Genomic DNA, 13775 nt, shown 5'->3' with positions numbered 1-13775 from the left:
CAGGAGGCTTGGGGCACGAGGCAGGGTACACCCTGGACAGGGTGCCAATCCATCGCAGGGCACACACACATACACACACTCATTCACACACTATGGGCAATTTAGGAATGCCAATTAGCCTAACCTGCATATCTTTGGATTGTGGGAGGAAACTGGTTTACCTGGAGGAAACCCACCAAGCACAGGGAGGACATGCAAACTTCATGCACACAGGGCAATCGAGCCTGGTCGGGAGTCAAACCCGGACGCTGGAGGTGCAAGGCGACAGTGCTAACCACTACACCACCGTGCCGCCACATATGTTTTAATATTATAAAAATACATGCTCAGAAATGCTGTTCATAGGTTACACAGTAAAGGTTTTCTAAAAAGTGCAACCAGACATGCATATGTTTTCAACTTTGAAAAACAGAATACATTTGATACACTTAATGAACTTACTTTTAATTGTGGTCTTAACCCAGTTGACTAGATTTTCGCTCTTCAGGAATGCCTCCAGACAAGCTGTGTGCTGATGGCTGACATGAGATAGCTTTTGCTTGGCCTTAATAAGGTCATCGCTCAATGAAAGCAGATGCTGGTTTTTAAATGAATCTTCATTCTGTACAAAACAGTGTTGTTTTGCTTACTGCAAACATCTTACTGTCAAATAGTTATTGACTACTTTACTAAGAAACTACTGTAAATTTATACAAAAATATCAACTCATATTAACATTAAAGTTCTGAACAATATGTTTGGGTAATTGCTGTATTTTTGTTTTTTGCAGTTCATCACAGTTAATATACTGTATATATAATATATAAAATGATCATTTGGTTGACCAGTGCATTGCTTTAATTGTTCACAGCATATTATCCATTTACAGCTTATTATATAATACTTAAGCAAATCTAATAAGGGTAATCATTGAACTCATTTTACCAGCTGAGTGAGACTGTGTATATGGCTGAAGTCTCCTTTCAGATTGAGTTTGTCTCTTATCTTCAGTATTGCATTGGAAGACTCTGCTGCATGGTGAAGCTGTCTATACTCCTGGATCTGTTTAAGCCTTTGTTCCAGCCAGTTTTCCATCAGACCTGGATACTTGTCAAGCTTAGAGGCCATAAGTTTCATCTCCTTACGGAGCCGAACGCCATTACCTTCGTCTTCACACCCTTTAACAGCCTTGTCCAGTTCCTCAAAAGTTACAAATCCATTTCCAATCCTTATACCAAGCTGATAAAATTCACGAAGAGAAGGTTGCCAGATTACAGAAAGAACATCTTCCAGACCCAGAGTTTCAGACTCCGTGATCTTAGATGCCAATGCGTTAGCTCTGTCCATCCATGATTTGAGAATCAGGTTGCTGTCTTGGAATTCATGCATCTCTTTTGCTGCACTGAGCACTTTAGTTAAGTCAGCACTGTAGCACAAAACCTTCCCCGTTAAAATCCCGTTTAGATCTTCATTAGAGAAGCATGGTTGTACTACCACCAGCTTATTTAATCCCAGTGGATGCATACTAATCTTGTGCTCTTGCTCAAGTACTGAGATCTCGGGTACTGATAAAGCATTAACAGAGATATTCAGTTAAATTACGAATGCTGGTAAATGTACATGCTGTTATTGTACAGTAGGAAACTTACCGTGAATTATCTCTGAAATTTTCCCAAGCATTTTTATGAGGACATTTATATGTTCCCTCTGTTCCAGCATGGCTTGGCAATCTTTCTCTCTTTGATTAAGCAGTCTTTCTGGATCAACAGTAATTTTATCCAATTTCAAGTGTTTTTGACCTAAAAATGGAGACTCACAAACTTAAAACATGGTGATCAATGGTGAAATGCAACACATGTAAACACAGTTACCCTTCTATAAAAATTAGATACAGCTTACATGTGATGATGTAAAAAACAAACAAAGAAAACATGTGAAAGTGCATTTTCTGCCCTAAAATTGCATGTTGAACTAAATTAATGATTGATGATGAGTGAATGAAATTTAAGTGTTTTACTGTGACAGGCTGCAAAGTGCCTAAAGACACAACTTTAAAACTGGTTGTTTATGTTACAATCTTAGCAGCAACCTCATTTCCCCTCTCATCTGTTCTAACCACTCAACATTACCAGTATACTAATCACTGGCCTGATCATCTGTCATCATCTGTACCTGTTTCTCACTGATTCATGCTTTAAAGTGTTTTTTAATGCTTGAATGATTCATATGTCACTGTGTGGCTAAACTAACAAAAATCATTTCTTCGAAACTGGTCAGGTACATGGGCTGGACTGAAAATTAAAGCCAAAAACTTGCCACTATTTCTCAAGACTACAATGTTTAAAAAAAAAAAATCAGAAATACAAAATACATTAAAAAAAATTGGACTCTATGGAAGAAATGTTTGGTTGCTCAAGGCCTCCACAGTACAGTACTGTAAATCTATTGTATAAAACAATTACCTATGAACAATAATCACTGTGAAACAATAATGTAAACATTTTTGAAATTACAAAAATTACATATGGAAATAAAATAATCATATATTAAGAAACATGAACAAGTGGAAAAATAAAAATGCCTGCACTATGTGAAAAAAGTCTCCATATGGAGAATGTGTGAAACATAACTAAAAAAAAAACACATGTACATTCTATGATCTTTTACATACATATGACTCTTCTGCAAAGGCCAGTCATATAGGCATACGTACATGGTACTTACATTTTTTGTACAGCTCTTGGAATTGTTTCTTGTGTTTCAGGATAATCCGTAGTTGACCAAAGGGAATATTACCCTGGCAAAGAGAACTGACCAAATCACCTAAAGTAGCCTGGGACATGCTCATTATTTGATTGGCCTCTTCATTTAATTTGTCATGACTCCAGTCTCCTGAAGGGAAAAATAATCAGTCTGTTAGCTATACCGTATGTGTTGTTATATTATAAGTGTATGGCCATAGTTCAAACAAGATAAGATGCTTTATTGGTCACAGGGTCAGGGGCACCAAAAACTCATCTACGCCTATGGGAACTCCCAAAATCTAAATCTGACCGAGCATGTATAGAATGTGCTGGACAAAAAGTCTGATCCATCGAGGCCCCACCCTGCAAGCCACAGCACCCAAAAGATTTGCTGCCAACGTCCCAGTACCAGACACCACAGCACAATATGAACCTAAGGTTGGCATTTTAATATTATGGCTGATTTGTGTAAATTAAGACAAGTTAAAAGAACAAAAAGAAAAATGATTAACATAATAAAATAAAGTAGGATAAGGGAAAAAAAATATATATAAAAATTATAGTTTCCAGTTGTATTTCACTTTTTACTTGTTTATGTAATATATGTGCCAGGGTTAGAGGGATTGCCGACAACTGATGGGGTAATGACAAATGTTACAATTTAATAAAAATTTTTGGTTATGTTTTAAAAATAGCATTACCATTCCATTACTTATTCGTGTCACTACATTCGCTTTTTCTGATCCATGAGGAATACGGCAAATTCCAAATGCTTTCTCATTCTTTGGGTTTGCTCATCTAGTATTCTAAACACACGCTTATTTGAGATTCTTCCAGAGAAACTGTGTGACTGTCAAAGGATTTCATGTCATGCAGTGTTTGCATTAACAAGTATTTAAAGTAAAGGTCCTTTACTTTCATAATAACAGATGCCACTGGTTCATCACGAGTTAGAACAAAATCATTTTTTTTTCTTAAACATATAGATTTAACTGACAGAAGCAATGAATCTTATGTCTACTTAATGGAATAAAAAGATATGCATAGTTGATAAGGTTTCAGAGATGTGGTGTACCTTGAGATAAGAGGACGTAGATGGCAGATTGGTCATTCAGTAGCTGGGTCACTCTGTCTTCTCCAAAACGAGCTGCTGACTCAGTAACAATTGAAGACAAAATGGATGAAGAAACATGTTTCAGGTTTGGCTGTAGAGCTTTCAGAAGAGTCCCTTCTTTACTTTCCTGAATGCGACATGAAATATTCATGCACTCATTTTTGGAGAACATGAAAAAAAATAATCTATTTACATAGCAAACTGGCACCAACCTGGCATAACTTTTTAATGGCAGAGAAGCACAGCTTATGAAAACATGTCTTAACAGTAGAGTGGCTTTTCTCTATAGCTCCTGCTGGGGTTTCCAGACAGCAGATCCTTACCCTGTCCATGTCATTAAGCTGTAGAATAAAAGACAACAGAAGATAATATAATTTTGTATGCATTATTTTTTAACAGACAATCATGAACATGCCCTTTTTTGGAGATACCTCAGAGATCCTTTTTATTAAGTCGTCCTTTATGCTGCACATCCATTGCTCTGTAACAGAGGGAATTGAACACTGCAACCCAAAGAAAGCACCCCAGAGCTGTGGGGGGAGGGGGGATGACATTATTTATACAGGTAGTCATTTACAAGTGTTTTCTATTATTAGTTTTTTAATTATTTTCCTACCTCTATTTCTTTCGGGTATTTAAATACGGAATTTTGAAACAGAGGATTCTGAAGGAGATCACATCTCCACTTTCTAAACTCATTTTGAGTGTATTCAAGCTGTTTCAAAAGTTTTTTTCTCTCTGTATCTTTGTCCTCTCCATGCTACAAAGATAAAAAAAAATTAATAAGTTGTAAATGTAGTTCTAGAACAGAGTTAAATAAAAAGTGTTTAGCTGTTGATACCTTCGAAAGAAATTCATACTGAATTTCGGCCATTTTTAGCAACAGCTGAAAAGACAGCACTGTTGCTTTATAAGCTGGAAGGAGTCGAGTCATTGTGCAAGTGCTCTTATGGATATTTCTACAGCACTGATATATGGAGTCCAACCATTCAGATAAGTCTAAAATGAGTCTGAAAGTAAAATCATATAAAATTAAATATGCAATGACAAACGTAAATAAACACCAGTTACAAAAATATTTAACAAAATATTTTCATTATATTATTCTTTAAAAACATTTGATTTCTCTATGACATCTTTCCATACAACGTGATAGAAGAATCACAAGCGTGACCCTCGTCCTAGAATCATACCTGTCTTTGTCCTTTTCAACACAGTTCAACAGATCTGTCAAAATGTTTTCTGTGATCTGCAAAGCACAAAGAATTTGTAAGTTTTTTTAATAGCCTTGATGGAAATTAATAACTTTGTTCTGTGATCTGCTTATCACCTACCCTCAGATTTGTCTCTGTATGTTTGGGGTCAGTTTGTCGAACGTACTCTTGAAAATCTCTCAATCTGTACATCAGACTCTGAATCAACTTTTCAGGTGCGATGTTTGTCAACTTAGCAAACTTGGATATATCATCAAATGCTATCAAGGACAGCCAGGCGGTCAAAACATGAGGCTTGTCCTTGGCCAGCTCCTTGTGCTTTTCAACCAGCTCAAGGATCATCCTTAAAAAATAACAAAAGATTTGAAATTTGATAAAGAAATACTTATCATTATATTTACTGAATCACTTAAACAAATAAGGTACATACATATTTGTAGTCAAAATATATTTTATTATTTCATTTATGACTCGGATATAATATTGTATACTGTATGTATTTTTTTAACTAACTACTGTATACGGATTAACATGAACTGCATGAGTCGGGTTAAAAACACCAAAAATGACAAACCTTCTCTTATCAAGATATACTTTTATTTTTTCTCTGTATGTACGGTATGTTACATCTTCTAGTCCTGTCCAGGCTGCTTCCTCAACAGATGTGCCAAGTCGTTTTGAGGCTGCACCAGGCTGCCACACAGAATGGAGAAGAGGAACCAGCAGGACCGTCTCTGAGACCGTAAGCTGAGAACACTGGATCATCAGCCCTTTCACTGTACTGTATTAACAAATTAAACAAAACAATAGCCATTAATAATAATAATAATAATAATAAGTATATTATAATGATAACAAATTTTATTAGATAGCATTTTATTGAAGAATAGTGGGCTTTCATAACACACTCATGAGCATCACATATAGTTTACATAGTTATATAGTTTACAAAACAATATAAAATGATTTATATAAAAACCTTTTTAAAATTCTCCGATAAACCTTCAAAACAGTAAACAGTGTTGTCTTTAATTAAACCTGAAATGGGAAAGAAATCTTGTGTATTTGTATGGGGTTGTAAAATAAAATAAAATAAAACAATTCTTGGAAGTTATTTGCTTATGAATTATGCGCTAAATCTAAAGTAATCAAAAGTGCATTAAATACCTTTTAGTAAAAGCAATGATTGTGCTGGTAGTAAAAACAAACTAAGAAAAAAATAAGAGTAACCTTAATTGATCTTAAAATAAACATAAAGCCTAAACTGCTTGATATACAATTTTAGTGCAAGCCACTTTGAATTTAAAGTGTCAGTCAAATGATTAAACTAAAAATGTTACATGGTGCGGGCATGGCCACGAGATGTTATAGTGAAAGTAAGAAGGAGTGAGTTTATTAATTAGAACTCAAAAGTAACTAAAAACAAAAACCTAAAACTTCTGTCTTTGCATTGTTTTTTGGGCCTAATACCGGAGGGTCATGCTCTCTAGCCTGTGCTACCTAATGATTGCACGCTGCATGCTGGTTTCCAGGGGCCTAAATAGATGCGCTGCCAGGTGTAGCACATCTCCAGTGATATCAACTGGGCGTAATATTAGACAGTAACTTGTCATTTGAAAATTCATATTTCTAATATCACAAAAACAGCCTTTTTCCATCTTAGAAATATTGCCAAGCTTAGGAACATCTTATCCGTATCTGATGCAGAAAAGCTAGTTCATGCTTTTATGACCTCCAGACTGGACTATTGTAATGCATTACTAGGTGGTTGTCCTGCATCCTCAATAAACAAGCTACAGTTAGTCCAAAATGCAGCCGCCAGGGTTCTCACTAGATCAAGAAAATATGATCATATAACCCCAATATTATCATTCTTGCAGTGGCTCCCTGTTCAGTTTAGAATTAATTACAAAATAGTATTACTTACATACAAGGCCTTAAATGGTTTAGCTCCCACATACCTAACCAGTCTTCTGATACGCTATAATCCACCACGTTCCTTAAGATCACAAAATTCCGGGCCTCTGGTAATTCCCAGGATTTCAAAATTTACAAAAAGGGGTAGGGCTTTTTCATTTTTAGCTCCAAAGCTTTGGAATAGCCTTCCAGACAGTGTTCGGGGAGCAGACATGGTTTCCCAATTCAAAAGTAGACTCAAGACACATCTCTTTAATCTGGCATAAGCGTAACTCATCCCATAACCTTATACTCCAGTACATCTATCCTGAATGGCAACTACGCTAATTCTCTCCATCTGTTCTGCACTTTTCTACTCATCCCGAGGCATCTGGAGATTTTGCCAGCTTCAGTAGACAAAGGCCAACCCTGAGAGGTTCCTGAGGCATCCAGAGAAGGACCAGCTCCAGCTGGATTCTGCTTTATGATGGTTGGAGCTACACATGCTGCTCCTGTGCTTCCAGTGATACAGACCACATCTGCCCTCTGCACCTACTGACTTCCTGTGCTGAACTGGACTTCATGTTAATTTAAATAACTTCTGTTATATTGAACTTTCAGCTGCATAACACACATGATGTTATATAATTTCTATCTGTTATCACCCAAATGAGGATGGGTTCCCTGTTGAGTCTGGTTCCGCTTAAGGTTTCTTTCTATTGCCATCTCGGGGGTTTTTCCTTGCCACTGTCACCGTCACCCTTGGCTTAGCAGAGACATTTTATTCATCATTCATTTATTCATCTCATTATTATCTAGATACATTTTTCTCACACATACACACTTCCAAAAATGTTCTTTTCTAAAAAATTCTTTCATTTTTGTGAAGCTGCTTTGAGACAATGACCATTGTTAAAAGCGCTATATAGATAAAATTAAATTGAATTGATTTCCCCATACGGTGGTTTTGCCTAGCAACCGCCCATTTACAGCGGATCCACCTTTTACAATCCCACAACATGGTTCCTTTTCTCACGGTGGAAACTTGCGCCCTGAGCTTATAACAGCATATAGAGCACAACCTCTGGATGGTCTGGTGTCCACAAACTTTTGGTTATATAATGTAGGTTTTCCCTTTAATGTATCACCTGTCTGTATATGACCCCATGCATACTTATAAGTAGTAAATATATATATATATATATATATATATATATATATATATATTATTGTATTTTACATTCACACAGTTACATTTTAAAACAGATTCCCTCTGCATTACTGATTTTTATACTTACTGCGGCAGTGTGGGAAAGGAATTTTGTATTTCTTGTACTTGTTTAAGAGCAGGGGCAGATGAGACCAGATGACACAGCGTACCCCAACCTTTAATCGCAAGCTTCACACCACATGCACGGGCCACCTGAAACACTGAGAGGCCTAGTACAAGAGGGTCGGAATTAGCCGAACTTCCTGCAGCATTTAGAATGTCGACCAGCTTCTTTGCAATCAATTCATACACCTAAAACAGAGCATCAGGAGTTGATGTAGCAATTTGTGAAAGATTTAATTGCTTTGTTATAATCAACAGCATTAACTAACCTCTACAAAAGGAGCAGGCAGATTTTGATGGTAGAACACTCGCTGATTGGAATTATAAAAACACCAAATATAATTATTTAAGAGCTGTATGAATGTTCTTATAGTCTCCTGATTAGATGGTTCCCATTGTTCAAACAATCTGTTAAGTAGTATGCGTGCAGAATTCTGCCAGGCCTCAGATATTTCTTTTTCTGCAGATGTGATCCAGCTCCTCAGCCATTCCTTAAAACCTGATCCACTTATATGGCCCTCAAAGAGATGAATTTCTAGGCAGGATAAAGGATAAACAAAGTGATCAAATAGTAACCCAAATTAAATAATTAGTTAGTTAGTTAGTTAGTTAGTCAGTTAGTTTTTTAAAAGGACCAAATTTTCCTACCTTTCAATGAGGGATTGAAAGTGAGCGTTCTTTTGGCAATTTCTACTATTTTTTTCCTTCGTTGCTGCACTGCATAGTTATAGTATAGCACTCCACCTCTCTTCACATAATGTTCATCAATAGAGAGGTTTGCCTCAATTAAACAGACTTTCTTATCAATTTCTCTACTTAACATATGAAACAAAACAAAAGTATCAACACAAGCCAAGACCATGCATTGGAAGATTCAGGCTATATAGCCTATATATATATTTATATAGTATGTGTCCTGCTTGATGCTTTTAAACTTTTATAGTATATATATATATATATATATATAACAGTTTATATATATGCTCTTATAACTATTACATCTTAGAAGAAGAAAAAAACTTACCTAAACAGGGTTATATTCAATTCAAAATCCCAGTTTTCATAACAGATTAGAAGTTTGTCTTTCTCTTTGTTAAACTTAAAGCTTTGATCCAGTACTAAGTACACATATAATGTGAACATTGGTTTCTCAGGTGGTCCTCTCACTGGGGGCATTTCTCTAATAGAATAAAAAGTGTTAGATAGCTGTCACTTTGTTTTTAACCCTTTGTTGCACCATTTTTAATAAAGAAATCAAAAAAATATTATGCCACAGTTCGTAGGAAAAAAATGGGTCATAAATCAAAGAGTTAAAACCTACAAAAAAAAAGCCAAAGTGATTAATAAAAGAAATACTACCTATGTGCTTCTTTATCATGGGTTTTGCCCTCCTTTGCTGCTGACTGGCCAGTTTTTTCCTTTGAGTCTTTATCTGATGCTGCTTCAGCATATGACCTCGGTTTTGTTTCTTTAGACCTTGGGTTAGAGGTGTCTTGTGAACTTTCATCTTTCTGTTCTTTTTTCTTGTTCTTAATGTCCTCCCCCTGCATTATTTCATCACAGTTTGATGGTGTAGCTGTTCCTTTCTTTTGATCCCCTCCAGGATCAGGAGGTGTTGACACTGAATTGTCAGCATCTATTTGTTCATTCGTCTTGGGTGAATCATTTTCTGTACTCCCTTGGGCTTGAATTTGGGCTTCACACCCAGGATCTGACTCGGTTTGTGTGTGACATGATTTGTGTCTGATAGACTCAGTTTGGGTCACTTTATTCTTTAGATTTCGTCTTGTTTGTGTTTGAGCTTCCATTTTTCCTGTTGCAAGCACTGGGATGCTGACACAGTCCTGATCAGGCTGGAACTCACTCTGGTTTCTTGATGCATTAATGGTGTCTTCATTTTGGCTCTGAAAGTGGGGTGGGGATGAGGTGCTGTCACCACTTGCTGATTTTTTGGTCTTTTTTCGCCTTTCGTTCCTGGGGTTGTTGCGCCAGCTTGATCTGTCTAATCCTTTCTTTCGGTCCTTGTTTTGCCTTTTCCTCTTCATTTTAAATTCTTTCAAGCTTGGTTTAAGATACATATGCGATGAGAAAGAACACAAACAGTGATTAAAATGTAACATTTGATGATGCAAAACTGAATAAGGTCCAAAACTGGGACTACATTTAAAATTGCAATCCCAAAAATGACTAATTAAACAGGTGGAACCAGGTGTGGCTTCTGCTTGGTTGGAATGAAAACCTGCACCCACATCAACACCTTCTGCATTCAGTTTAGCATCCTGGTTTAAAACTAGCACTTGGTGGTCTATCCACCCCACATACCTGGGTGACGTTGTGGTTATACAATGTGCTTCAGTGGAGAAGGATTACAGATGGACCATGACTGAACATATAGTGTACTATGTAATCTAATAGTATTAATAGACAATTCAGCTTTGTGGTGCTGGAACAATAAATTTGTTGTCAATATGATGTCATCAGTTTTTTATGACCACCTGCTTAATATTAAGTAAGTCCCTCCATTTTGCCACTTAAACAGTAATGACCTGTGTGATCTGACAACTTTTTAAGGAAACCAGTCAGTTTCAACTAGAGCTACAGCAGCTTTTACACTGGATCAGAGTACAGGCCAGCCTTCACTCCCAATGTGCATCAGTGAGCCTTGGCCCCCATGACCCTATCACAGGTTCACAGGTTTTCCTTCCTCGGACCCTTTTTGGTAGGTCCTGACCACTGCCAACCAGGAATATCCCACAAGAACTGCAGTTTTAAAGTTGCTTTTACCAAGTTGTCTAGCAGGCACCATTTGGCCACAGTGGCTGTGACACTTGTCACAGTAGCTATAGATACAACATATATTAGGCTGCAAGTAAACATTTTGTCCTTGTGTCGATGTGTTAAAAACGTTAAGAATTGGCAGGCAGAAAGATTTTAGTGACTTTGACAAGGGTCAAACTGTGAGGTAAAAAACATACCAAAAGTGGAGCAAGAAATTCAAACCGCTGAACCAGCAACAGGGTCATGGGCAGCGAAGGCTCTGATCCAATATCCATCCATCCACCTAGGAACCTCTGTAGTCCAAGCAGGAGCTATGCAGGCCAATGATGAGCATTGTATTTATTCCCATTTTGTACAACCGTAGTAGGACCTCCGTTTTTTTTTACACACTACGGGCAATTTGGGAACGCCAATTAGGCCAATCTGCATGCCTTTAGTCTGTTGGAGGAAACCCACCAAGCGGAGAGAACATGAAAACTCCATGCACACAGACCTGACATGAGATTCGAACCCAGGACCTTGAGGTGCTAGGCGACAGTGCTAACCACTAAGCCACCGTGCCACCATAGGGGTTACATACGGGTCAGAAGGGGAGACTGAGAGATAGAGAAAGAGAGAGAGAGAAAAAACAGTGAAAGAAGGAAAAGGTAGAACAACAGTGGGAGAAAAAGAAAGACATCGAGACTGTGAGGGAGAAAAAGACAGAGAGAAAAATTTATATTGTCAATCTTCTATAATTGCCTAGGCAACAATGTCATTTGTTAACATCCATCTTAACTGAGGTCTATTTTGTAATGCTTTGGCAATAACGTACACATCCAGTATAGTCATGCCAATAAAGCTTGTTGACTGGGGGGGAGTAAGAGAGAGACAGAGAGAGAGAAGGAGAGAGACAAAGAGAGAGAGACGAGACAGAGAAAGAGAGCAAATATGACTGTATGAGTTGATAAATCTCTTTCCGTGGTGTATTTAACGGTTTTAACGGATTCACTTGTCATTCGTTTTATTTTTTGAAACTCTCCTCAGTGAGCAGCCGAACCCTGAGACAGCGCTTTATAAACCCACACAACGCCGCTGTACACCGAATACAGTACTGTACGATACGGTTTCTATCCAAATCCCTCGAGGTAAACTAAACCCCAGCACACATCTTACCTTTAAGCAGCACTTTCCCTTCAGACTGTCAGTGAATCTCGCGTCATATAAACAGAAATCCGGAGCTTCAGTAACTTAACCAGCCTCTGTTTCAACACTTTCAGTTTCGTTTCTTTCTTCTCTCTCTCTCTCTAGCTTTCTATTCAGGAAATCCTTAAAACAATAAAGCTGTAAATGTTCACCAGAAATCTTTATCAAATGCCAAAGTGCGGCAGATGCACTGCAGAGCAACTACACTGTAAAATCAGCTTTAATAATAAAAAAGATTTCTTTTTAATGCATCATATGCTACTTATGCACACAAATCCCAACCAGTCACAGAGCAAAATGCAAAACAACTTGCAAATTAAGTGTGTGTTTTACGTCACTCTCTTTTTCCTTTGCTTAATTCATTTTAAAATCCTGCTCAAAAGAACCGAGGGAATACTTAGTCCCGGTTGGACTCGAACGCCCCTTATATGTGTATCTATGTTTTCCCCCTAATTCTTTAAGCAGTATGCATAGGTATGCGTAGTGGTTACCACTGTCGCCTCACACCTCCAGGGTCTGGGTTCAATTCCCACCTCGGGTCTGTATACATGGAGTCTCCCCGTGCTTGATGGGTTTCCTCCCACAGTCCAAGGACATGTAGATTAAGTTGATTTGTGCTCCCAAATTGCCCATAGTGTGTGAATGAGCTTGCGTGTGTGTGTGTGTGTGTGTGCGCCCTGCAATTGATTGGTCCAGGGTGTGTCCAGGCCTGCTGCAACACTGTATACAGGATAAAGCGGTATAGAAGATAAGCGAGTAAGCAAACACTATATACTTCTATAACAATGTTTTAAAGTTGGTCTTCCCTTTCCTGTTATAATAGCCTTTGGGCTTTTCACTAGATTCTGGAACATAACTATAGAGATTGTAATTAATGTAGCCACAATATCATTAACAGGTGAGAAAGGTCTGGCATGCAGGTGACATTGTAGTTCATCCCTAAGGTGTTTAGTGGGGCTGAGGTCAGGGCTATGTGAAGGACACACAAGTTTTACCTACCTCAACTACCCTGGCAAACAATGTCTTCATGAGTCTGGCTTAATGCATATCACATTATTATGCTGGAACAGGTTATTTACTGTGGAGTAAAATCATAATGCCATAGCACACAAAAAACATGTATGCTGTCAAAAGTTAGGGAAAGGCCTACATAGACTATATGGGTGTCAGGGTCAGGTGTCCACAAACTTTTGGCCATATGGTGTATAGAGTATATAGTACAACAATATTGAAAAAATTCCCCACTCCTTCTAGAGCCAAAAATACAGCATAATTTTTAATGGCACTTAAATGGATTTCAGACCATTACTTCATATTAAAAAAAAAAAAAGTTTATTTTAAGTGTAGAATGATTGTAGGGTTTTACAAAACAAAATTAAAAAAAAAAATCACAGGTATAACATTGTATTAATAATTATGTCTCACTCAAAATTTAGTATCATGAACAGTATAACATTGAAACTCAGTAGCTGTATACCATAAAATAGACAGAATAAAAATTAGCTTCCTTAAAAAATTCCAATAGATGCATT

General features: G+C 37.4%; 1 protein-coding gene across 2 annotated transcripts in view; it reads right to left on the bottom strand.

Annotated features, from left to right (window-relative positions):
• Positions 1-12335, bottom strand: part of rnf213b (ring finger protein 213b) — a 47323-nt gene extending 34988 nt beyond the window's left edge. For both annotated transcript variants that reach the window (XM_053510912.1, XM_053510914.1), the window contains exons 1-18: positions 12214-12335; positions 9640-10341; positions 9305-9460; positions 8929-9092; positions 8550-8815; positions 8246-8469; positions 5626-5832; positions 5172-5394; positions 5031-5086; positions 4679-4847; positions 4454-4597; positions 4269-4367; positions 4050-4178; positions 3799-3964; positions 2704-2871; positions 1629-1778; positions 925-1544; positions 442-601 (exon numbers count right to left, since the gene is read on the bottom strand). In XM_053510912.1, the coding sequence (XP_053366887.1) occupies positions 442-601; positions 925-1544; positions 1629-1778; positions 2704-2871; positions 3799-3964; positions 4050-4178; positions 4269-4367; positions 4454-4597; positions 4679-4847; positions 5031-5086; positions 5172-5394; positions 5626-5832; positions 8246-8469; positions 8550-8815; positions 8929-9092; positions 9305-9460; positions 9640-10325 (3787 nt within the window). In that variant the 5' untranslated portion in view covers positions 10326-10341; positions 12214-12335. The remainder of the gene's footprint in view (positions 1-441; positions 602-924; positions 1545-1628; positions 1779-2703; positions 2872-3798; positions 3965-4049; positions 4179-4268; positions 4368-4453; positions 4598-4678; positions 4848-5030; positions 5087-5171; positions 5395-5625; positions 5833-8245; positions 8470-8549; positions 8816-8928; positions 9093-9304; positions 9461-9639; positions 10342-12213) is intronic.
• Between the last annotated feature and the right edge of the window lie 1440 nt (positions 12336-13775).

The sequence above is a fragment of the Clarias gariepinus genome, chromosome 14 (assembly GCF_024256425.1).
Source record: "Clarias gariepinus isolate MV-2021 ecotype Netherlands chromosome 14, CGAR_prim_01v2, whole genome shotgun sequence".
In the NCBI taxonomy this organism is placed as follows: Eukaryota; Metazoa; Chordata; class Actinopteri; order Siluriformes; family Clariidae; genus Clarias; species Clarias gariepinus.
This window is presented reverse-complemented; position numbering and strand designations above follow the sequence as displayed.